General features: G+C 41.0%; 1 protein-coding gene across 11 annotated transcripts in view; it reads right to left on the reverse strand.

The window, feature by feature from the left end:
* The window catches only part of frmd4a (FERM domain containing 4A), a 93,711-nt gene that overhangs the window by 8,051 nt on the left and 62,525 nt on the right, over nucleotides 1-23,135 (reverse strand). For 8 of the 11 annotated variants that reach the window (XM_075469705.1, XM_075469706.1, XM_075469704.1 and 5 more), the window contains exons 3-19: nucleotides 19,593-19,687; nucleotides 18,032-18,124; nucleotides 15,231-15,315; nucleotides 13,255-13,311; nucleotides 12,489-12,511; nucleotides 10,125-10,208; nucleotides 9,959-10,024; nucleotides 9,803-9,860; nucleotides 9,571-9,657; nucleotides 5,195-5,271; nucleotides 4,234-4,375; nucleotides 3,987-4,128; nucleotides 2,403-2,536; nucleotides 2,188-2,310; nucleotides 779-1,010; nucleotides 491-547; nucleotides 153-390 (exon numbers count right to left, since the gene is read on the reverse strand). In XM_075469705.1, the coding sequence (XP_075325820.1) occupies nucleotides 153-390; nucleotides 491-547; nucleotides 779-1,010; nucleotides 2,188-2,310; nucleotides 2,403-2,536; nucleotides 3,987-4,128; nucleotides 4,234-4,375; nucleotides 5,195-5,271; nucleotides 9,571-9,657; nucleotides 9,803-9,860; nucleotides 9,959-10,024; nucleotides 10,125-10,208; nucleotides 12,489-12,511; nucleotides 13,255-13,311; nucleotides 15,231-15,315; nucleotides 18,032-18,124; nucleotides 19,593-19,687 (1,793 nt within the window). The remainder of the gene's footprint in view (nucleotides 1-152; nucleotides 391-490; nucleotides 548-778; nucleotides 1,011-2,187; nucleotides 2,311-2,402; nucleotides 2,537-3,986; nucleotides 4,129-4,233; nucleotides 4,376-5,194; nucleotides 5,272-9,570; nucleotides 9,658-9,802; nucleotides 9,861-9,958; nucleotides 10,025-10,124; nucleotides 10,209-12,488; nucleotides 12,512-13,254; nucleotides 13,312-15,230; nucleotides 15,316-18,031; nucleotides 18,125-19,592; nucleotides 19,688-23,135) is intronic. The other 3 variants (XM_075469703.1, XM_075469699.1, XM_075469709.1) reach the window with 1 other exon arrangement.

A 23,135-nucleotide genomic window follows, 5' to 3' on the forward strand; every position in this document is an offset into this window, starting at 1 on the left:
ACAGCCTGCAACTCTGGTCTGAAATTCTCCTTCTTCCATAAACACTGCTTTTCATTTTAAGTACAACAAAAGCAAAAATGTAGGTGTGGTTGTCCACTTGTATATAAATATACTGTGACTCTATTTCAACGATAAAAGAAACTCCCTCATACCTGGAGTGAGATGAGCGTTTCTTGACTTTCTCATAGGGCTCATCCAGTGACGATTCGCTCCACATCTTGGGTTTGATGGGAGATTTGTCATAGTCAGAGCGTGTGTAGTGCAGGTGTCGCAGGCCATCAAGTGACTGTGGTGGAGGGGGCCGACTGTGAGAAGGTGGGCGTGGAGGGAGGCCCTTATGAGGCGATGCTACTGGAGAGAAGGTCGGGGTACCTGTAACTTGAGGGTCATCTAAAAAAAAGTGGAAAAAAGTTAACATATGGATCAACATAATCATTAACAGAAGCCTTGAGAACACAACTTAGAAAAGATGCAAAGAATAGAGCCTTACCGTCATCCAGTACAAGTGCATCAGATAATGAGCTGTCTTCAGAACAAATATTGGCTTCTACAAGACATAAAAACAAAAAACAAAAGGTTGGAGATTATCCTGTCAAGTATTTATAGACCCATTTATAAACTTCGATTGTTTAATAAAGAAACCATGTTGTAGGTTGGCAGTGTCCAGACAACGCTGCCATCAGTATTATCAGTAATAGCTCATAGGAACAAAGAGATATATGAAAACAGCTTGATTTCCCAGTAGCAAATAGGGAATGTACAAATAGTGTATTGTTACCTTCTATAATGAGTGACGCCCTCTGTGTAGGCTTCTTGCCAGAGCGGACCCGGTACTCATTGATAGAGTTCTCAATTTCCTGGAGCTTCTTCAATGCGTTCAGATAAGAAGTCTTCCTCTGTTTCTTCAGCTTCTTGCTGCTCACATGAGGATCACTGGCAAGACGCCTGGCTGCCTCTGTAATCTGGGACTGAATAGCAAACTCACGCTCCAAACGCTCAAGCTCCACTTCCTGGCGTATACACAAACACGAGTGCAAACGTTTGAGTGAAACAGGCACAAAGTTAAATGATCCTCTCACTGTTTTAGCAACAGAAATCAACGAAAAATCCAAAAACAACAAGTCCTAGCTTGCAGACACAATTTCATCCTAACTCTCCCATGCTACACATTTGGTGAGAGAAAGACTTGCCAGAGAAAACACACTGCGGAAATAATTTATCTGTGCTGCAGCTGCGCATTTTCTCACCACTGGATATTCTCTATTGAGGCACTCTGTCCCCCAATAATAACATCCCTACATCAATCTATTCTCTCCCACACAAAAGCTCTCCGGGGATTTGTGGAGCAGAGAAGGTTGACAAAGTAAACCATTTTCTATCACGCAGTAAATGTATTGCACAAGTGTACTATATGTATTGACTGAACTGCAGAGTGAAATCAACATAGTGCAATGTTTGAATAGTATAGCACAAACTTGGTAATGTGATTATAGACATGGAAATAAACGTGTCTGTGTCCTGTGACATACCCTGTGTATAGCTAGCATGTAATTAGGTGCTCACATCTGAGAGCACATACACGATGATGTATCCACTTTGGTTGACTCAATATTGGACGACCTCAGTTCTGAGGAATCTCTCACTAACAGGGGCTTAGCACCACTACCAGAGCGGCTTCTGTTTCTGTGTGAAGAGTTTAAGGTGCTCCGAGTAAATTAAGCAACCTCTTTCTGCTTGCAAGGCAGTTTTGTGATATTGTGTGCCTGGATTCTTTTCAAAGCATACAACCTCAGCGTTACACACACATGCAGGCGCACACACAATCCTACTATCACCACTTCCTGTGGCGAGAATGCTGCCAAGACTATATTTAGAAGCTCCGCTCCTCTGGAAAATCTACCCGTGGCATAAAACAGCAGCAAGACAAAGATTGAGCAGAACGTCTTTCAGGTTCAAGACTTTTCAGATTGTGGGCTTTTCAGAGTTCTCAGGTTCCTTTGTTATTTGAATTTTATTTGCTGTAGAGATCCTAACATGAGAAGAATCATCACCACAGTTTAAAGGCTATTTATTTTATATGCTGACACCACCAGATGACCTCATGTTTTTATTCAGATTTTGTGGGTAACAGGAGATCCGAGAGTGTGATACAGTGTGAATGAGGAAAATAGGAAGTTGGCGCTTTACCTCTCCCTTAGGTAGAATTTTCTGCTCGTCCAATTTGAAAGCAGTGCCAATCTTCCGCCTGACTGTGGGTGGCTCCTCTCCCGGATCCAGAGGATATTCCTTTGGAAGTTTTCCTGTCAGCTCCTGGAAACCATAGCAATAAAGTAAAATTAAGAGAGCTAAAAAGCATTTCAGATATTAAAACACTGGCCAATTCTGTTAATCATTTCTCATACCGCTTCTCTAATACAGATGTTCTTGAGTTCCTCCAGTCTCTGTCTTAGTGTTTCCTCCAGAGCTTCCTGCCTGGCCCTCAGTGCTGCTAGCATGTCCTTCTTAGCGGTCTGGGAGCTGTCTGATTCCTGAGAGCCTGCAGGGTGCAGACAACATGTAATGTAAGGCCAGGAGTTGTACGGCAGATAACAGTGGGGAGGGAAAAAAATGGTATATGCACCTGCTAGTCTTGCAGGATGTTTACAAGGAAGTGAATGGAACATTTCGATAAGGAAACTGAGATTCAGAGCTGTGTTTGTGCGAGCATGTGAGTGTTTAGAAGAAAGGGCAGTCCGGGACAAAGCATGTGACGCACATTTCCAGGGCCCTGAGATGGTGCCAGTGTTGTTTGCAACATATCTTGTTGAAAACAAGGCATACACTCCCCCACACACGCAACACTTCTCTTTGTTGCTCTCTCACTGACCTAATGTGGTTCGCTGTGTGGTTGAAATTTCAAACACTACAAAAGTAACCACTGTTGAAAATGTCTTTTCACAAAGAAATCAAAAACATTGTTCTATTGTTACAAAATACACCGTATTAAGTTCCTACTATCTACTGACGGGCATGCATGCAGACTTTACAAGGGATCAGCAAGCTGATGTGAGAGCCCCATTTCTGCAACACATTATTTCCAGGCATGAAGAAAAAAAAAAGAAGAAACATTTTTGGTCAAACAGAGAATAACATGTGACAGTTCCTGAGACAAATGTATAGTTTTAGTTAGGAGCAGATAATGAAATCAGCTTAGTGACCCTGGAACAGAAAGAAAAGTGACAAAACAAAGATAAGATGGACAAACACCGATAGCAGGAAAAACTAAGAAACATCACAAGAGGATAAAAAAAAGGAAAGAGGAAACAAATTGGGATGAGCAATGGAAGGGTTAAAAAGTCACGTAGAACATTATTATTCAAATTGAACAGTGTTTTGTTTTTCTATTGTAAGAACTGCAAAATACATAAGTAAATTAAAAAATACCTGCCTATTTAACAAAAATGAGGCTAGCTTGGTCTAAAGCATATCATTTCACAATAAAATACTCCAGCAGTAGTCCCATAAATGGCTGTCTGGGCCTAAAAGGGCATTTTCCTCTCAAGCCTAATTCTGTTTTATCTACAAATCTTCCTGTCACACTCATTATTTGTTTAACACAGATTGGCATTGTTTTAAAGGCCATGGCAAAGTGATACACAGAACCGCTGCCCCTTTCATTCCCTCACCCTCTAAATTTAGAGGAGGCAGGGGCCTCTGGACGATGAGTCTGTGTGACACGGAGGGTGGGAGTGCTGCTCTGTACGTACTGAAAGACACTGGGTGGAGTAGGTACAGTACAGTATGTGTGTGAGAACATTTAACAGAGAATGAGTAGTCTCTTTCCAGCGGCAGCTGTTCCTATTTCTCAAGTTGTCAACAAGACTCCATCTCCATCTCCAACACATACAAACTCGAAGGCAAATTCCCATGCAAATTAATCTTTCTCCTTCTGTGTTTTTGTAAGTCTTTCACCTCATGGTCTCTTTTTCTCTCAGACACTCACTGACCTGAGGAGAGCAGACTGCCACTGCTGCCACTGATGATCTTTCCCTTGCTGCCCATGTTGGCCAGCTTGGAGGTCTTCAAAGTTCCCGTTTCTGTAAGGTCTATCGCAATCTCACTCAAACTCCGCGCGGCATGGATCTTTGACTGCACATATGGAAAAGGAATTTAGTTTTAAGTATCACTCATGCATTTCTGATCATGTCTGTGATCTGTTGTGCTTTGAACTGGCACCTTGTGTCAAAGACTGACCTTGCTCTGCTTGCGGTCCAGGTAGAACTGGTGTTGACTGATCGCCATGGCCCAGATGGACTTGATGAGTGCAGGACAGGCGTACCAGGTATGCACAGCAATGCCACTATGACCAAAAGTCCTTCTTGTTACCGACGCCCTACAGTAGGAGCGGACACAAGGCCTCCTTATATACACTGAATAGAAGAGATGGCCACACGTCTAGATAAAACACTTCTGCTCGACTAATCTAGTAACTACTGCCGCTACTGTGAAGGACAAATAATGATGATGATAAAGACAGTTTTCTTGCTAAGCCACACACGATGTTCCCCATTGTTTACTCATCCTTTTTTAAACACACATCTGTAGCAGAGCAGCAGACCAGCTCGCTCTAATGACAGCTTCCTTTAAAGAAAACACCACTGCTCCCCATTTCAACCCGTCCGTCTCTTTTTCTCCCATTCCCTCCCTCCTTCTGTCTGTAGAATAACACTCAATATATATAGCCATGTTAAATAAACACAAGTGAGGTCACTTCCTCGGCAAAAGAGCTATCGCACAACTATCAATCCTTCTGTGGTAATCTATCATGGGTTTACTCTGTGTGTTCCTGTGTGTGCATGTGATCACGAGAACATGTGTTTGTTAATACTCAAGACCATCAATCTGTGTGAGGCTCCACCAGGACATCCCCAATGTCTTGCTCTATTGCCAAGACAAATTCTGCTCAAATTAGACACAGAATGTATTGTGAATCTTAATATATCCCCATATGCCATAGTGGTAATTTACAGTTAAAGCTACTGGAAAGTGTCCATAACTGTGAAAAAAATCCTGTCACTAACTCAATAAATACAGAAGAATTGATGTAAGCGACATCTAACTTGTAATTTGTTAAAGAGGATAATCTCTTGGTAAACAAAGAAAAGTCAACAGTTTTAGGAGTTAAAACCAGCTTTAGTTTGTGATATAAATTTACCTCCTGGGGTCATGAACTTCCACTGAAAACTTCTTCTCTCTGAAGTAGAGGTTCTCCAACTGACGCCATTGAAACACCTGAAGTTTAGGAGAAACAGACAGTCCTCAGGACAGCTCTCAAAAAAACGTGCTTCACATTAAATCCATGCAGCCTTCTGGCTGATCTCTTCACTGAATACTGCAATTCGTTTTGCAAGAAAATGTAAATTATAAGGAGGAGCAGGAGAAAATAGAAAAGCCGATAAAAAAGGAGCTGTTACGGATAGAGAGAAGAGACCTAGTCTGGAGGTCTATGATCAGGTCCAGACCAGGCGGTCTTCCCACAATGGATCCCAGCACTGGATGATCTCACTCTGGAGAAAGACACTGTGAGCGGAAGAAGGCTTCCTTTCCACAGCGTGACTTTTTTTTTTCTTTTTATATCGTTCCCTTCATGAACCATCAGCTCCTCTTTAAAAGAAGCCAAAGCCAGCTGGGCACGTAAACTTCCATCAAGACGTAGTCCAGAGCATGTGTGTATCTTCAGTCCTCCCAGACGCAAGGGAACTGAAAGTTATGAGGTGGTGGGTGTTCACCATCTGGAGGCATGTGAATGTGTTGGTGGAAAGAAAGTGTGTAAAGTTAAGTTTCCTCCTCTCCAGGAGCTTTGCTGGGAGGGTTAAGGAGAGAGGGGGCGTTTATGCCTCCCCTCCTCGTGACCCCTCCTCTCTCCCTCTGGGACTGTGCGTTCTGCTCTAGGCTGCGGTTGGGAGGTGTGTGCGTGTGTGTATGTGTGTGATACGAGGGGTCGGGCCGAGTGGTGGCAGTGTGTGTGTGGTGTGGTGAAGTGGGAGAGAAGCTTTCTGCGGCCCTGGCGATTGAAGTGCCCTGGCTTTGTTAGTCAAACCTCTCTCTCTCTCTCTCTCTCTCTCTCACACATACACACACACATATACACGCATTTGCAATGTCTGAGTCTGTTTCTTGTTAGTGAAAAGGTAGATTGTGAGCTATTTAAGAGCACAGGATGGTCTACATCTATCAGCTGGACACACACATCAAACCTGAAGATAAGTAACAAACAAGAGAAAAGAAATGAGGTGGAAGACTCCTGTTTTGACAGGAAAAGGGAGGAAAAGAGGGAGAAAGCAGTGAAGGGAGGAACAGGTCACTGCACAGGAATTTTAACAGCTTAGTAAAACAATGGACAGAAGGATGAGAGGGAGGAAGGGGGGAGGCAAACGCAATATAATGTCAGTATTTGTGTCTATTTTCATGTGAAAGCATGAGGGAAGAAAATCAGCTGCCTTATCAAAACTCTTGCTGTACCGTGCATTTTCAATGGAGTGTGAAGTGCTAATGTAGCATGGTGCTAAATATAGCAGGCAGGGCAGATACCAAGAGGCTGTTTGAGTGTGCGTGCGTTAGCAACATATGGGCCAGAGCTGTAAAGATAAGATAGGTGTTTGTAACAGTGTTCTGGAAAAAAAAACCCACTAAAGCTGTCCTCACCATCAACCGGACAGAGTTGCTGCATTTCAGCTCTCGGCTTTGATGTTTCAGGGTAAGGTGTACATGTATAAACAATATTTGAATACACTCCCAGAATGGCACATTATTATGAGCAGTTATGTCATCCTGAAGTTTAAATCAACCCATCATTTTTTGTTGCATTTTTCTACTGTTTCAAACTTACATAAGCCTACAGTATTATCAAAAACGTTGTAGTTGTGAAAGATTGTTAGCAGCCTGAATATCTGATAAAAACCCGCTGACAGCTTTTTTCAGAGGAGCTCAGTAAAAGCTGGTGGGTGGGTCTGTTATGATGTGTGCACACACATCAGATCCTCTTCCTTTTCACTGTAGAACACTCATATACAATGGCACAAACACACACAAGCAGAGGAAGTGACTTGTCATTATTCATCGCCGGGTGGTCATGTCTACTGACCCCAGTCTGTCTCATAATAATGTCTGTGCAACAAAACGCACATACATCAAGATGAAAAGGTCAAATCTGATGGGGTGTAAATGCCTTCCTTTGGTGTAGTGGACTCCCTGGAGATTGCTTGAAGAATGGAAAGTTTAAATAGCTTAGTTCAGTACAACCATGGTGTGGCTAGGTATTGTTGTTTTTCTAGACTTGGACCAAAGGGCTCCAGGAATATTGTTTCATCCATGGGTGGGGTTGTAGTGTACAATACTATAACCACCAGTTGTCATAGAGATGCACACAAACAGGAGTCACTTTCTCTTGTTTGTGTTTTGCTTTGAACTATTTCAGAGGGATGAAATTTATGAAGAATCCAACCTGGAGAGGCTTTAAGTGGCTGCTCAGACAGAAGATGATGAAATTAGGTGGCTTTGCTCGCATTTTCTTTCACAATGCAAAATGTCTATCAATATGCAGCAACATTCATGTGAGATTCAGTTAATTTACAGCACAGTTGCCATGTTTAACAGGAAACTTCTCGTGACTTCACAACAGCGCTGACAGGTTAGCCACAATCAGTCAGTAAGGAAGTCTATCAACATACAAACTCTATAATCTCTGCTTAAACGAGTCACAAGACACAAATGAAGCATTACAGCGGTATGTGGTTGTGTTGTAAAGCTCAGCATGTGTGTGCTGTAAATGTGTCTGCATGTGGCCTGTGTTAAACAGAGGGGGATCTATTATAGCATCCCTAAATAAATGTGGTAGATGGTCTGCATTTAAAAAGACCAACTAATTAAAAACAACTACCACCCGTGAGTATACTGAATATAAAAACAATGTACAGTTATTCCTTTATCAAAGAATAGAAATGCTTGTTTTGAAAACATAAACAGTTTCTTTTGTGACTAAAGATGTCTGGACCTACGTGTCTCTGAACTGGTGCTCTGTCTCCAACTCCCTGAGTCACAGTCCTGAAAACTTTACCAGTGAGGAACAAGTGGTCTGAGTCAGTAGTTACTGGTACCGAACTGGCTGGCTGATTGACTAATAACCAGATCTGCACTTCCTCAAGTTCAAATGGTGATGACACTTTTTACTAACATCACATCTGTATGTAGTCTAGTGACCTCCCTCTTTTCCAGTCCTCAGCTCTGGAAAACAAACCCTCCACCCTATTTTGTCTGTATGATTATTGAACAAACCATCACTGTGATGTAGTCCCAAATCGTATTTGGGTCAGGCTTCTTAAGACTACAATAAGACCTGCACCCTGAAGAGGCCCAGTCTTTCTCATTCTCTGCCTCTAATTGTATGTATGTGTTAGGGTGAGGAAGGAGAAGAATATGAGGGGGTCAGTACTAAAGCTTAACAGACCAATGAGTCACACTGAATGTTGCTATGGCAGCTGAATATTGATAAGTCACTTTTATGGTAATACTATTTACTCTTTCTTTACTCAATCTCAATCTCTCCCAAATTTTTATACAGACAGTATTAATGTATATGGGTTTGTTATGGAAATATGTTTGTGTGCCATCCAGAAGTTTTCACACATTTTACTAATGTGTCTCTTAATAGGATGTGGCATAATTGGACTACATTTTTTTCTATTACCGTGGTGATTTAACACCTAGCCATCCACAAGATTAGGGGTACTTTAATGGATAGGCATAGGGCTTAGTGGTGAGACACTCATTTGGACTGAAATGCACAAATTAAGATGCAGACACACACGCAAAGCACAACATAAGTGGCAAACAGGAAAGCATTTGGGGGACAGGAAGTTTTCATCAGGATGGTGAAAGCAGTGTTCACTCAAGTTCCTGGGAGTGTGTGCTTGTGTTTATGAGCAACAGAATTTGCGTGTAAGTATGAGTGAGTGCTCTGGTGGTCAGTCAGTTTGCAGGAATGCTGTTAACACAATTAACCCCCAGTGACACAGGGTGGAATGCCAGAAATCAAGGCCCCCAAAAAAAGACAAGGAGAAAGAGGTGACAGACGACTGGGAGGCAGTTAATTCAGACACCCACCAGTGGGTGAACTGACTGGGAGGAGGACACCATTACAAAAGCAGAAATAGATTCAGGACAGGATGTAACATTCCAAGACTGAAAGTCTCCACACAGTTGTAATTGTAAAACATTGTTAGTACTCTTTACAAACACAATATCCTGACTTGCTGAATGGTTAAAAAGACAATAGGAACAAAAAAAACTCACAAAAGACACAAAAAGACACAGAAAATAAGTTTCCATTTAAAACAACATAGAATCTATATTGAGAATGTACTACTCTGAGGGAGCAAGAAAAACAAACTCACCAAAATAACACACCAAAAATAAAACTCTATATACGAGAAGTAAAACATTTCACAAATAATGCAGCGATAAATTAGACAAAGAGGAACTGTGTAGGGAACACTTTAGTTTGTATAGCGATCAAAGAGAGCATCATCTCACCTTCCTGGGTTTGACTTTGTCCTGGTAGTCATACTGAAAGATTCCTTTGTAGCTCAGACCCAACCACCAAGGGATCCCCTGCTTGTCCTAAAAACACAACAAACATCCATTATGAATTGTGTTCAATCGCTTCTCTGAATTCCCAAATGTCTGCTTGCAGGTTCAGAGTGAACAAAAAATGGGTGTGGTGCATGTGTGTGAAAAAAGCAAAGTCAGAGTAGTAAAACTGTACCTTTACAGCATAGTAATGCACTCCATATGTGGGCAGAGACTCTACAATGCTCATATAACTGTGAGGGGAAGAAAGACACACATATTAGGAGTTACAGGGAAGACAGTCTTCAATAAACCGGGCAATCATAACCGTAATCAGTATATATAGACTTACTTTACAATAGCCTGCCCCCTAGACTGTCCAGTAAGCTTCTTATAGTGCTCTATGACCCGGTCTTCACTGTAAGAGTGCAATGAGAGGAAAACAGAGATTATTATGGAAATTAACAACAAGTGAGTCGACACAATGTGGTTGTCTGGATAACTGAATAGTTTATTACCAGTAGGCCAGAGATGGATGCTCCTTTAAGGCCTGAGTTGGCAGAGCAGGCAGCTTTTTCAGGTCAGACCTCGTTGCTTCATTGCTGGTAAATAAACAAAAGAATTCTGGTCAACGCTACCTCCGCGATAATGATCATCCTACGATGTACAGACAATGTCAATTTTCACAAAAAAAGTATCAATACGTTGAATTAAAAACCTGCCAAGATACCACAAAAACATTTGTAGAATAAACTTTGGAAAAATGGGCGCGAATGAAAGACGTTCAGTTGAGAAAGAGGAATAAATGCTGATGGCCGAAATGCACTCTATTTTAAGCACTGGGTGCGGTCTATCTCTGAACAGCTGCAGAAACACTGACAGTTGGAAAGAGGAGAAAAAGAGTGATAGAAACACACACACCAAGTCAAAAGATAAATAAAGATAAAAGGAGATAAAGAAACAGGGCTGGAAAAGATTACAACAGAGATTGAGTAAATGAGACATGGAACCACGCAGGGAGCTAAGGGGACTTGGCCCCGGATTCAGTTTTCAGACCTCCAGTGGCAGGAGTTCTTAATACCCTACTCTAATCCCCTAGCCTCTCTTCAGCCAACGCCAAGGCCCCAGAAGATTGGGGAAAGCCCTGGGAAAATGACAACCTATGAGCTAAAGCCCTGGAAGTGATCCCATTCACCCTGCCCGCCCATGTCTTTATGTGTGAAAACAGCTGTATGCCGGGTTTGGTTAATATACAGTCTTATGGCTATTCATCATGTATCACCATGTGTCTTTGTGCACAACTTTAGCATTGTACATGTTGAAAATGATGAGACAATACAATCAGTGTGCAAAGACATCTTTACAAATAACTGTATAACATAGAGAACCATATCCCACTACAATTAACCTCATTTAAAACAAACTCAATGTATGGAATCTTTCTTGTAATGAACTTATTTGCATTCCACAAAACAGTTAATTATTATTTTAAATTAGATTATCAAGGGATATATTATCATTACTATTATAATCCCCCCCCCAAAAAACAGAAGAAGCTATGAGAGGAAAAGTGAAGTAAATTCATGTGGAACATATGAAAGTGTGTGGTTATGCAGACCGCAGGCCTTATGGCCTTTAAGAGAAGGGATGTATGTGTGAGTGATGTATGTGTGTGTGTGTGTGTGTGTGTGTTTGGAAAGAAGGGATAAGGCAAGGGGGGAGGAAGATGAAAGGAATATCTCCAGAGAGTGTCACATTCCAGCACTCTGCAGGATGTTGTGTTTATTTACTCCTTTCAATGGCGGAAATGAGGTCAGAGGTGATGGCTGCTGTAGTCCATGCTACAGCATAGGGATGAGGGATGATGTACATTTAGACCAACAAGAAGAGCCACTTGAGGAGAGCAGCTCATGTGAAACACGTACAAGTCTGCAAAGTTCCAGAGTTATAGGTTCGACCTAATTCAAGTTTAATGACGCTATACTGTCAGGATGATACTTATCATGGCATAATTTCATAGGAATAGTAAATAACTTTATTTTTTTCTTAAAATTTGCTTGCGACAAATACACTCTTTGAGTGAATCTCTGTCATTATATTCTTATTTACAAGTGATGTCAAATCAAGCACAGAAACAAAAGCCATTTTCACCAACAAACTGGACTCCTAAAATGTTTTGGAGATTATCCGGAGCAGTGGCACGTGAGAACGCAAAATGTCTGCGACGTTTACTTCGGACTTCCTACAGGTTATTTCCATCCAAGCCTCCAAGACATCAGCAATAGATATGATGCACAAACGCGTCAGCAAATATTCCAGAGCATTTGGTGCTGCTCTGCAAGTAAGAATGTCAGCTCAATGTCAGCTATCGTGGATAGGTACAGATAGATGCAGTACTCATATCAACACGACAAAGAGCCTCATCTGCTATTCTCAATGTGTTGTAAAGAAAACACAACAACTAACGCAGCGTAACTTCTGCATCATGTGCTGCCATTTTCAGCCAGGAGAGCACATCTCCAGCAAAAAAGCCTCCCGCTATGATATGCTTCTGTGAACAGCAAGGGCTCCATCTTTTAAATGAGGTCATCATAGATCCAATACATAGACAAAATAGTATAAAGCTGTTTTGTTAGTTATGTGTCTGACTAGAAAACTGACAATAAAATAAATTCCTCAGAGAGCTTTGTCTCCAAAGCAAGAAACATGCAGCACAAAGTGCCACTCTTACTGCTACTGATGTAAACCACATGAGTTCTCATTTTGGTTCACTGCCCTGGTTGATGGTATGAAGTGGCTCTTTCTCCATTTCAACAAATTAAACAATAGACAGAACATTTTCTACATGTGAATAAGATAAGAGCGTTTGCTAGTATGCTTACCTGGTAAAATCCCCTTTGGCCTCCTGTGAAACAAAGAGAAAAAAGATCAAAGAAGTGGGAAAAGATGATAGAATTTACAGTGATGTGTAAGAACTGAGCATTTATGTTCTGTTTGCATAGGTGAACGGGCAATAAAGCTTGCACTGCTGGAAGCGGACAGAAACATAAAACCTCCATCTGAATTAAAACCTTTGAAGGCCTGCAGAACAGATACCTGATACTGTACAGCTGCACCTGCACACACATACACACAGACAAACCACTCAGCCCTGTCTATGTGTAACATGACCTAACAGAATCACAGTTAATGGACTGACCTACTCTGAGAAAGGGACAGAAAAGAGAAAGGGCTGGAGTGGAGGATGACTTTGAAGTAGGACAATTTTGGTGATGCCTTGTGATCAGTTAGGACTTAAAGTGAAAAATCTCCCAGAATGTGTGACAAGAAATTTGCTACTATTTAAGACAATTGAGGGTTTTAGGTTGAAAAAAGCTTCAAGCATCACTGCAGATTAACGACAGATTGGTGACTGCATTAGATAATGTGAGTTAAATCACTGACTATTATGACTGTAGTAAATCATGTGAGTTTAATTATCTGCAATTCATATAAAAGGCTAGTGAAGATAGCTCAGTTTCAACTGAGCCGTTTCATGTACAGCATTTGCTGGAATAACTTCTATGGTTGGATTTGTGTAAAAAAAAGATATCAAGAAAGATACTCAAAAACACATAATCAGATACAGATAACAACACTTTGTCTTACCTGTAGGATGTAAGAGGCCAATTCGAAGACAACATCACTGTCTACTTCAATAAGCTCCTGCAAAAAAACAGAACAGAAGTCATGAATGAAGCATTATTCAACTGCTAAAACAAAACACATTGCTGATATGGGGAGTAAAAGCTGATACACCCATAAATCCTCAATTATTTCATCATTCAAGATAAATTGCTAGTCCTCCCTCCCCCGCAGCCAACATTTTTGCTTCTTCTCTAATTTCATGACATCTTCTCAGAGGTCAGAGGCAAAGTAAAGGGGGTTGGGAGCAGGGATTTAGGGGTTGAGGGTGAGCATGGATGTTCTGGTGAACTGATTACTGGCTACATTTTAAATAATTTTTTTTTTCTTCAATGAATTACTGTTCATTTTTACTTAATTAATGGCAAACAATGAAATGGTAGATTAACAGAAAATATGCAGGCGGGGGGTAAGAGGCATAGAGGTGCAAGGATTGATAATTTAACGTACGACTGTGTTGTAGGTTTGTGTATTCACCACCACTGTGAGTGTACCCACATATGTATTCTATATGTTCAATACTGGATACGAGCTTACGGTTAGCAGTTAAGTATTGGGTGAGGAATGCCACAAACATTTCCTTTACAATTCACCTCTTAATTGTTCGGAAGATCAAGCAGCTTGGATGAAATACCAGACCAAGTAAACCCACCAGGGCGTACTAGCCAGCATGGAAACAAATCGAGACACAGTGGAGTTTTTTTTTATGTTGTTTGTGATTTCTCGGCACAGCTAAATGTTTATAACCTCAAACACTGACTGAAGAAAGTAAATACATATCATCTATCGTGTATGAGCAACGTAGTCAATAAGACCAATATGTAACGTTTATTCTTTTGCTCTCTTTTTGTCTTGTTCCTAAAGTGGGGTCGTTATGGCCATCTATTGTTGGAGCTAGAGGGGTTAACCCTGTTCCTCCGCTCAGCTGCCTTGTGATTATTGAACAGATAGACTGGGCATGTTCTTCGAGACTTTTTAACAGATTTACAGAAGTGGGAATGGACCAGAACTTTCAAATGAGGAGTACTTGCTCTGTGCTCCTTTGTGAATGATTCACTGTAACAAAATTGATTGTTTTTATGCAATTAAACCACTGATTGCAGTACTGATTATAATGGGTCTTAAGACATTATCACAGCTTCCTACGTGATTTTGACAGGAACTTTCCTGCCCATTTATTTTTCATCAGGCTACACACGCCCTCTTCTGGATATGACAGAAACTGCTTGACACTGATGCCAAACAATGCACTGGGCCCTGACCCAAGTGAATCTGCACGACTAACAAGTATACTCTATTTCAAAGTGAATTTTTAACTGAAGGACTGCCACATTGTTGTTGGCACATTTTGCCAACAGGTAAATAAATAACATGGGCTCTCCTCACTTAAAAACAATCTGCTTTCGCAGTAAGCAGTTTACAGATGTACAAAAAAATTTGAAAAATTGTTCCTTGTGTTTTTTTGCCTTTGAGATGATATTACTGGCTGTATATTTAAAGGTATAATTTCAATTGTTATTCAAGACGCCTACAAAAATGTGCTTTAACTTTGCCAAATGGCGGTAAATGTGTCAAATGATTCTTTAGTTGCTGGAATGTGGAGCACCACAAATCTTGATGAGTTTACATTTACTGCTCCAAAAAAATAAGTGTGCAGGACCGAGGTGCAAGCTTTTCTCATGTGGCATCTCTTCATTTAGAACCACATAATGGGCTAATGAAGCGGCATGCCACTGAAAAAACAGTGACATGCCACAAACGTCTGCCCGAAAACACCCGCTGAATTTCTACAGCTTTTTTTTAGTAAAATGATTTAAGACCAGAGGGAAATCTTGGTTTCAAATAAAAAGGATTCCTTCTGCCCGCATAAACACATCCATCTGTTATCAGAAGCCAGCGGCCTTTGGAATGCATCATGAGAACAAAGAAAAAGAGTTTACCTTGTATATGATGGACTTGGCATTAAGAAAGAACAGTTCAATGGTAGCATTGTCCTTAAGGTAAGATATGCTCTCAATGTAGAACCTGAAAACACAGAAAAAAGTTCCTTTATACTGCTGCAACTTTAAAGCCAGCGGGGATATACATTGACCTTCAGTCTGATCAAAAGGATCTGAAAGAGTTTTATTTTATATGTGTTGACGTATGAGATTGTTACACACAACTACAGGGTATGCAGTCTTTTGTAATTTCACATAGATGTGACAGAAAGAGTGCAATGATGAAAATGACCTGAGGGGGGCACGCCATACCAAAGGCTGACCCCTTCGCCAAGCATCATTTCATTTCCATTTACACCAAATCTCCCTTTCACCAGGCTGGCAAGCAGTGATTCATTGCTAGTTTGTTAGCGTGTGCACATTCCACCATCTGAATATGCAGACACCTGCGCACACATACGCGCACTGAATGTGCTCATGATGCACTTCACACAATTGTCTGCATCTGTGCATCATCAGCAGAGTGCAGTGATTACACACCCACATCCAGCACAAAAACACGCGCACACAATTACATGCTGGAGAGAGAAGCACAGTAACCCACTTCTGGCAGAGCAGTGGGCAGGGAACTAACATAATAATGTCGTAAATTTAGCTCCTGAATGCATGCAGAGCCAGAAGGGAGGTAAGACGCTGCACCGAGAGGCTACACTTTGTTAGCTCCTCTCGTGGCAACACACATAAAAAGATTCTATGTGGTTCAAATGCTCTCACTTGCCCCTTTACATGTTTTTGGCGATGTCTCTCATCAAGTCCCCCATCTGCACAGATCTGTACACTCTGTCCACCACTACGTGGTAAACATCAAATGTGTACCATGTTACATAAGCACATGTTCCTATATGCACATGTGACTGAGTGTGTTGATTTGTCTGAATGTGTATAAGTATTGAGTGATAAGGACTGTTGGCAGATCAATACTGGAGGGTTTAAATCGCGTTACCTATTGAGCTGCAAGAGAGAATGAGAGGAGCCTTGTCAATATTCAGTGTGAACATTTAATTAAAGCCACAGTGTTGATGAGACATAAACACACTGCCAGCACAGCAGCAAGCATGCAAAAAGGCCCCAACTGAATCAGCAGGGGGCTGGTATCTGCCTAACATTCATAGGAAACACACACATTGAACCAATGCACGCACCTGTGCAGAGACAAACACACACCCGCACACAACAACCTTTCTGCTTATAAAAAATGTGATGAGATTGATAATAGATTCAGGCCTGACATTTAGGCTCACTGTTCTTCAGTGACAGCTCAGAATCTGCACATGTAGAGAGTGTGTTTAGAAATGGGGGTGGGTTTTGTTTGGGAAGGGGTGTCCTCAAGTGTGACATTTGGAGAGATTAGAGACTGGCCTGAATCGTGTTAGAAAAGAGAAGGATGTGGCCTTAAAATGATGTCAAAGTTCCCAGTAGCCCCGCCACAAAATCACACACCTATTAGTGTCTGTAAATACACGAACAGGGACCTTTACCCTGCACCCGGCCCAGCTCACCACCACCACTAATCCACACACAAAGCAGTCTTATACAGCTTTATAAGTGACTTGAGATACAAACGGGGACATTAGTAAGTGGTTATCAATACAATCTGTGAATTTAGACTCCATTACTGATACAATTGTGCAGTGATTGCATTGTTCACTAAACAGAATGTGCAGGAGGATCATGTGCATGGAATAGGATTTTGGCGTACAGCTGCTTCATTGTGTTATGACTTGAGCCGTAAATGTCACCCTGGAAATGAGCACTCAGTGACATTGTTTAATGGCCATAATGTGCGTCACACTACTATGTACGTTTCTAACAACATCGAGATATCTTGTACATGAGAACAGAGAACACACGTGAACACAAACAATGGTTTGAGTTTCCCTTTCTGGTTATCTCTGGGGATGTGTAGTGTGTGTATGAGACAGTGTTTGTATTCGGGCTGGAGAAATGATTTAGAGTGCTGCTTCTCTGTTTTTTCTTTCTTTTTCTTCCTTTATTTCTTTAATAGCCTTAGGTTAAAGCAAGCATACGATCAAAAACACACACAAACGCGAACACTTTGTATGGCTGTCACATATGATTCAATACATGTGTATGAGTCAGGAGTGCTTATATAAGGATGGAGCCATTGTGTGAGTATTGAGCATCAAGAGTGAATAAATTAGACATTATATTATTATCCCATCACAGCAGATCTAAAGAAAGCTGGCTTTTAACTGTCGAGACGACTCTAAAATAGGAAAAAACCAAGAGGAGCACACTGAAAGGGCATGTGTCTCATAATGTGGTGAGTCATGTACCAGGATATTTTCTGCATTGCTTAGTTTTAATTATGACTTTACACACCTACAAATGACTCTAGAACAGCAAATGCTCAGTACCGACATACAAAAAAAAGAGACTTCTCACACTATAGGAAGGCTTTCTGCTGTCTTGTTTGAAGAATTCTGGCATTGTGTAGTCACTGTGAGGCCATTTGCATGGGATTTGCATGCAGCGCATACTGATGAGTTTTAAGAGGCTCATGATTGGCTCAGAGACCCCGTGGCGGGAGATAAACACTGAGGTCAAAGCTATTTCATAACTAATCTTATCAATCTGTTCTCATTACCACATAAATGTGCTGTATGTGCATACATAAACACATTCAGACTCACCAAGTCTTTCTTTCACTGTCGTACCGCCATTTAAACACCACTCAGACAGTGAGTGATGCTAATGTAAGGTGTTAAAGCGAGACTTACCTCACACAGAAGTAGAGGACAATGGGACCAGACTTCTTGGGGAATTCATGCTCTAAAACCCTGCGGTCCAGCTGCAGCCAACTAAAGTGGCCCCTGATGAAGCAAAAAAAAAAAAAAAAGATCTATTATTGTCTATTATTTATCATATGGAACTCCAAATTTCATTCTTGAACATCCTTATTTTAATTTAGTCATAATGCCTTCCGATCTGCTTCCTCCCAGCATTCCTCTTTATTTTTTTGCCTCTGATTCCAACTGAGAGAAAAACTGCAGAGGCAGCTTGTCACCCTGGTAACCCTGCACGGCCTTCTCAGCAACATATCTCTCAAACTGTCCTCCCTCTTTGTCTTTCTCCCCAGTTCCCCTGACACAGCCTCTTTGACCACTGAACGGTCAGAGCTAAGACGCCTGCTTTCGAGGCACATGAAACAAATCTGCACATCATAGAACTCTTCCTGGGGGAATTAAGGCTCAAAAGCAGACTCTGCTTTGCTGGGTTGACAGTAGTAACAGTATGTGTCACAGCTGTGGAAATGCCAGAGAGCAGAGGCCAGAACCGCTTCATATATGAGGGTGCATTTGATAAATAAATGAATAAACAGAGAGGCACAAAGGTCATAGCTATGTTTGCCTGTATGTAAATCACTGGCATGTTTGCATGACTATCATGCCATAGTGCTTTTGTCTTTCTAGGTCACAAAACACAATACGAGTAATTTGAATGTCACTTTTGCATTTCAAGCACAGCTCTTATAACAAGGCTTCGGGCAGACACAGACTCACAATCTTTACTATGCCGAAGCAAACCAATGATGCCTTATCATAACATCAAAATGACTTTGTCAATAGGGAACATATCTACATCAAATAAGTCATTCTGTTTGCATGTGGAATACAAAAGAGACTCCAGATTAGATTTGTAGAAAGAATTGGATTTAAACACTTTCCTTGAAAAAGAAAAACCAACAGGCATTTTTTAACTAATGCTTTTGTTTTGCAGCACCTAAAGTTGACTCATTCTGCAGTTCTTGGCTTTTTGAACAGTTTTCAAGTTTTTCATGGATGAAGCAAAGTTAAATTAGTGGGTACATGAGTAAGATCAAAGCAGTTCTGGCTAAACAGCTGTCTTTAGACACGATGGCAACAAAAACACTGAACACTATAAACTCTAAAATAATGCAGTCAAATGTGGTTGGGCTTTTTCTGTGTTCATCTTACGCTGGCCACGGCATTGGTATCTCTGGTTTCAAGCAGTTAAGAAGCATGACCATGATGACACGCCCGAAATTCTTCTGCCCTTATTTTTCTGTTTACCAGCAAAAACAAGGCGGGGCCTGAACCTTGATTCTTACTTTTCCTGTCATCCTCTTCTAGTATTTATGATTTGCCTGTCGATTAGACAGTTCCACTGCAAGCAACTTAGTCTAGATATAGCTACAATGTAATAGGTCTGCAATGGCAAACCTAAATCAACACCATGAATTCAACAGACAACCCTGGGCTACTGGTGCACCATGAATTGTGTTTTTTTAGTGGGATTAGTTTGTGAAATTGGACTTACGTTTCGTCTGTGTATGCAATTCCAAAGTACTCCTTCTCCTTGAGGTTGAAGTGAGAGGCCACAAGGTCCAGCAAGTCCTTAGCCATCAGTTTGGGCTGCAGAGAGACAAATACATTATGCTGGTTTAGGTTATGCTTGTATTTACCTGTTATAACTTGCCTTGTATGAGTGCAGTTATTTATAACTTAAGAGATTAATTGGAGCGAGCACATATACGCAAATATACTTGATCAGATATTGATTTACTGCAATGACTAAGCATTTCTAAAAACACCAGGGAACAGAGCTAAAGAGCAAGAGAGGGGAGATAAGTGAGAGAAAGAGCGAGCACAAGAAAGATGGATGGAGTTTGTGGATGTTGCTGACAGTGCAGGTACCAAGCCCTTCCCATTACCTCCCTCCAGTCTCCTTTCTGACCCACACCTCCACTGCAGAGTCATGTCTCTGGGTTGAATCACTGTACTGCAGACAGGGCTGCAGCTAGCACACCAGCTTTCAAGCTAACAAGTACACATTTTGCCCAGGCATTATCATTCATCACAACATCCAGAGCAGTCAGATCATCTCAAAGCCAAGCAAAGACCAGGGACTGCTGCCATATGCTGCTGGTTTGTCACATCCTGAGTAACAGTACGCCTTACTGTGAGGTTAACCATGGGTGTGCCTTGCTGCCTGCATTTACACACAAACATGCACATGTCTGCAAGCACAAATGCGCACACAAGTCCACTAACAACATGCACCCCAATCCCTGCTTACAGAAGGAACACATGTATTGTGCTATATGGCATAAAATAGGACAGGAAGACTTAAAGTTGAGTGAAACGAAATGCAAATACACAACACAGACACAACGCTAAAGCATGAACATGAGTATAAATATTTTCCTGCTGTCTGGTATTATCTACTAACTGCACAGCCAAGTTCAATGTCAGAAGCTACTGAGAGCTATTTAAAGAGAAAGGGGTGATGTCATACAGACCAAACACACACACACGCACACACACCCACGCACACACGTACATCCTTACCGACCTAGATCCAATATAAGCATGATGCCAACAGTAATCATGGTACACATAGTGGCTTTTAAGAGATGAGAATTGAAAGTGAGAGCTTGAGGTGAAGCTAACATATAGGCTGATTATGCCTTACACTTGTTTGGAAACTGATAAAGAGACAACGATATGGAGACTAAACTAAATGAAACCATTCTCGATACTTTTGATGTAAAGCTAGAATAGAATAACTAATCTGTACTTAGTGTATTCTATGACAACATGATGGTGATAATAAGAAGTGCTGTCTGCAGTGTTTAAGTCCTGACCTGTGTGACTCAGCTAAAATTGTTACTCCTATCCACAGCATGAGTGGCACTGTTATTTCTCCAAATGGGACAGTGTGAACTCACAAAATCAACAGTAGTCCCTTTGAAGTGTTCAACTCATTTCAGATGTGGAAATTTTAGGTTTGAAAGGAGACTAGCTTCACGGTATTAGCAGTAATACATGTTTTGGTTCAGTCTGAGAAACATACAATAGTGGTCTTTCATTACTACCCAACAGCCAACTACCATGGCAACAATACCAATTAAACAAGATCAATGTCACCACAAGGTAGCAACCAACAAGCAGGAGGGCAGAGCCACATGGTCACACAGTGTAAACAGCTAGAAAGATGATATGGAGATGACATAAACCCCAGCTACACTGTTGAACCTCAGGAGTGCATGATTGAAGATGAATAGCGGCGCAGAAAGTATAAGGTTCTGTAAGGTGTAAGGTTTCACTGAGCTTCTTTCCTCAACATTGTTGTGAATACCAGACAGACTGTACACTGACAGAATTAGACAGGATAACTGACTTCGGTCTCCTCTGCACATGCAGTGAAGCCTATTTGTGAAACTGCGTATACCAGATGTGCAATAATGTTGTAGATGATGCAAACAGTGATACAGAGAGTGAATGACAGGCAATAAAACAAGAGATAAGACACACAATAATGGAGATACACACAAATACATACAGATAGCAAGCAGACACATTACACAAACACATACACACACATATAAACACACTTAGCAACCATCTATCAGACAGAGCAGCTCTCATCTAGCTTAGACAGCATTACTCCTAATAGACATTTAGCCTGTGCCTCCTCAGCAGCACAGGTAATTAACAGTGTAAGAATTACAGGGGAGAGGATGTGAGAAGGAGACACTGAAAAGCTTACCCACAGACAAATGACAAACACACAACAGTAGTTTACTTGGTCTGGCAAGTGCAAACACCAAGACAGGCCCCTGGAACCTTCAATTAATGAAAGGCTAACTGGTTTATCAGTGGCAGCCAACAGAGACCAAGGCTATGTAAAGATGGGGATTTCAGCTACATATCCAGTAATGGTTAGTTTCTCTTTAAACTTAAAGTTTGTTTCCTTACAACACGGTTATTTTGAAAGGTGTCCCCTAGGTGCATACTTCTTTGCCAATGGTGCATTGCTCCAAAAACAAAACCATGGAGGATGTGCTATAAAAGGTATTAGGAAGGGGATAAGGTAGAGCGGTGAAGTGAATGACACCTCTGAGACTCAGCAGTCAGTAACAAACGTGTGATGCAACTTCTCAGAGCCAAGCTGGCTGGTGTGCTCGGCATGGTTACAGCAACAGATCTGACCGTGGAGCTGCTACGTGATCAGTGAGGAATTAGCTGAATTTAAACATTTCAAATACACAACTGTTCGCACTGCTTGTGAGTTATTGGATGAACCCGTGAAGAAATCCCTTTTTTTGCAGTAGGACTTCATTACTTTTTCATCCAGTGGTAAACTTATAAAAACATGGTAATTCTCTGTGGTCCTACTAGCTCAATGACCTACAGAACATCCGCCCAAAAGAGAGTGGAAGGACAAAGAAAAAGAGATAGTGGTATCCTGATTAATGTGACAGCTGCTTAATAACATCCACATTGCTGGGCCTTTTTTCATTCCTCCTCTTTTGCTGATGCTACTGCTACAGTAAAAATGCAACTGTGTATATATATATGAAGTAAAAATATCTCTTTAATCATTCACAACTGTGTTGTACTTGCACAAAAGTTGCACAAGCCGTATTATGTTTGTATTTAGGTATTAACCTCTTCATTCATTTTCTAGTTATCTACTCTTAAATGCTAAGAGAATAAAGAATGAGAATAGGACAAAATTGATGGATACTGTATTTCCTCTAATCAAAAAATAGGATTATGTTAAAAGTTGAGACTTTTTTTAAACACATGAGGGTGGGAATGATACAGTACAGGGAGGGAATAATAAATTTAAAAAAAAAGGTCACCTCTCATTACAATTTACATAAAAAATAACACTTTTATCTGATCAAATAGATGAAATAACCATGCTAAACATTTTGATTTACTGCAAATCTTTTACAATAAACATTCTGGTGAGAATAGGAGGTTTTTTATCCAATGAAACACCCTATGAATTCTAATTCAACATAGAAGAGGAAGTGTTAAATGCTTAGTCACAGATTGTTAAGCTAACAGT

This window comes from Odontesthes bonariensis, chromosome 7 (assembly GCF_027942865.1).
Source record: "Odontesthes bonariensis isolate fOdoBon6 chromosome 7, fOdoBon6.hap1, whole genome shotgun sequence".
NCBI lineage: Eukaryota > Metazoa > Chordata > Actinopteri > Atheriniformes > Atherinopsidae > Odontesthes > Odontesthes bonariensis.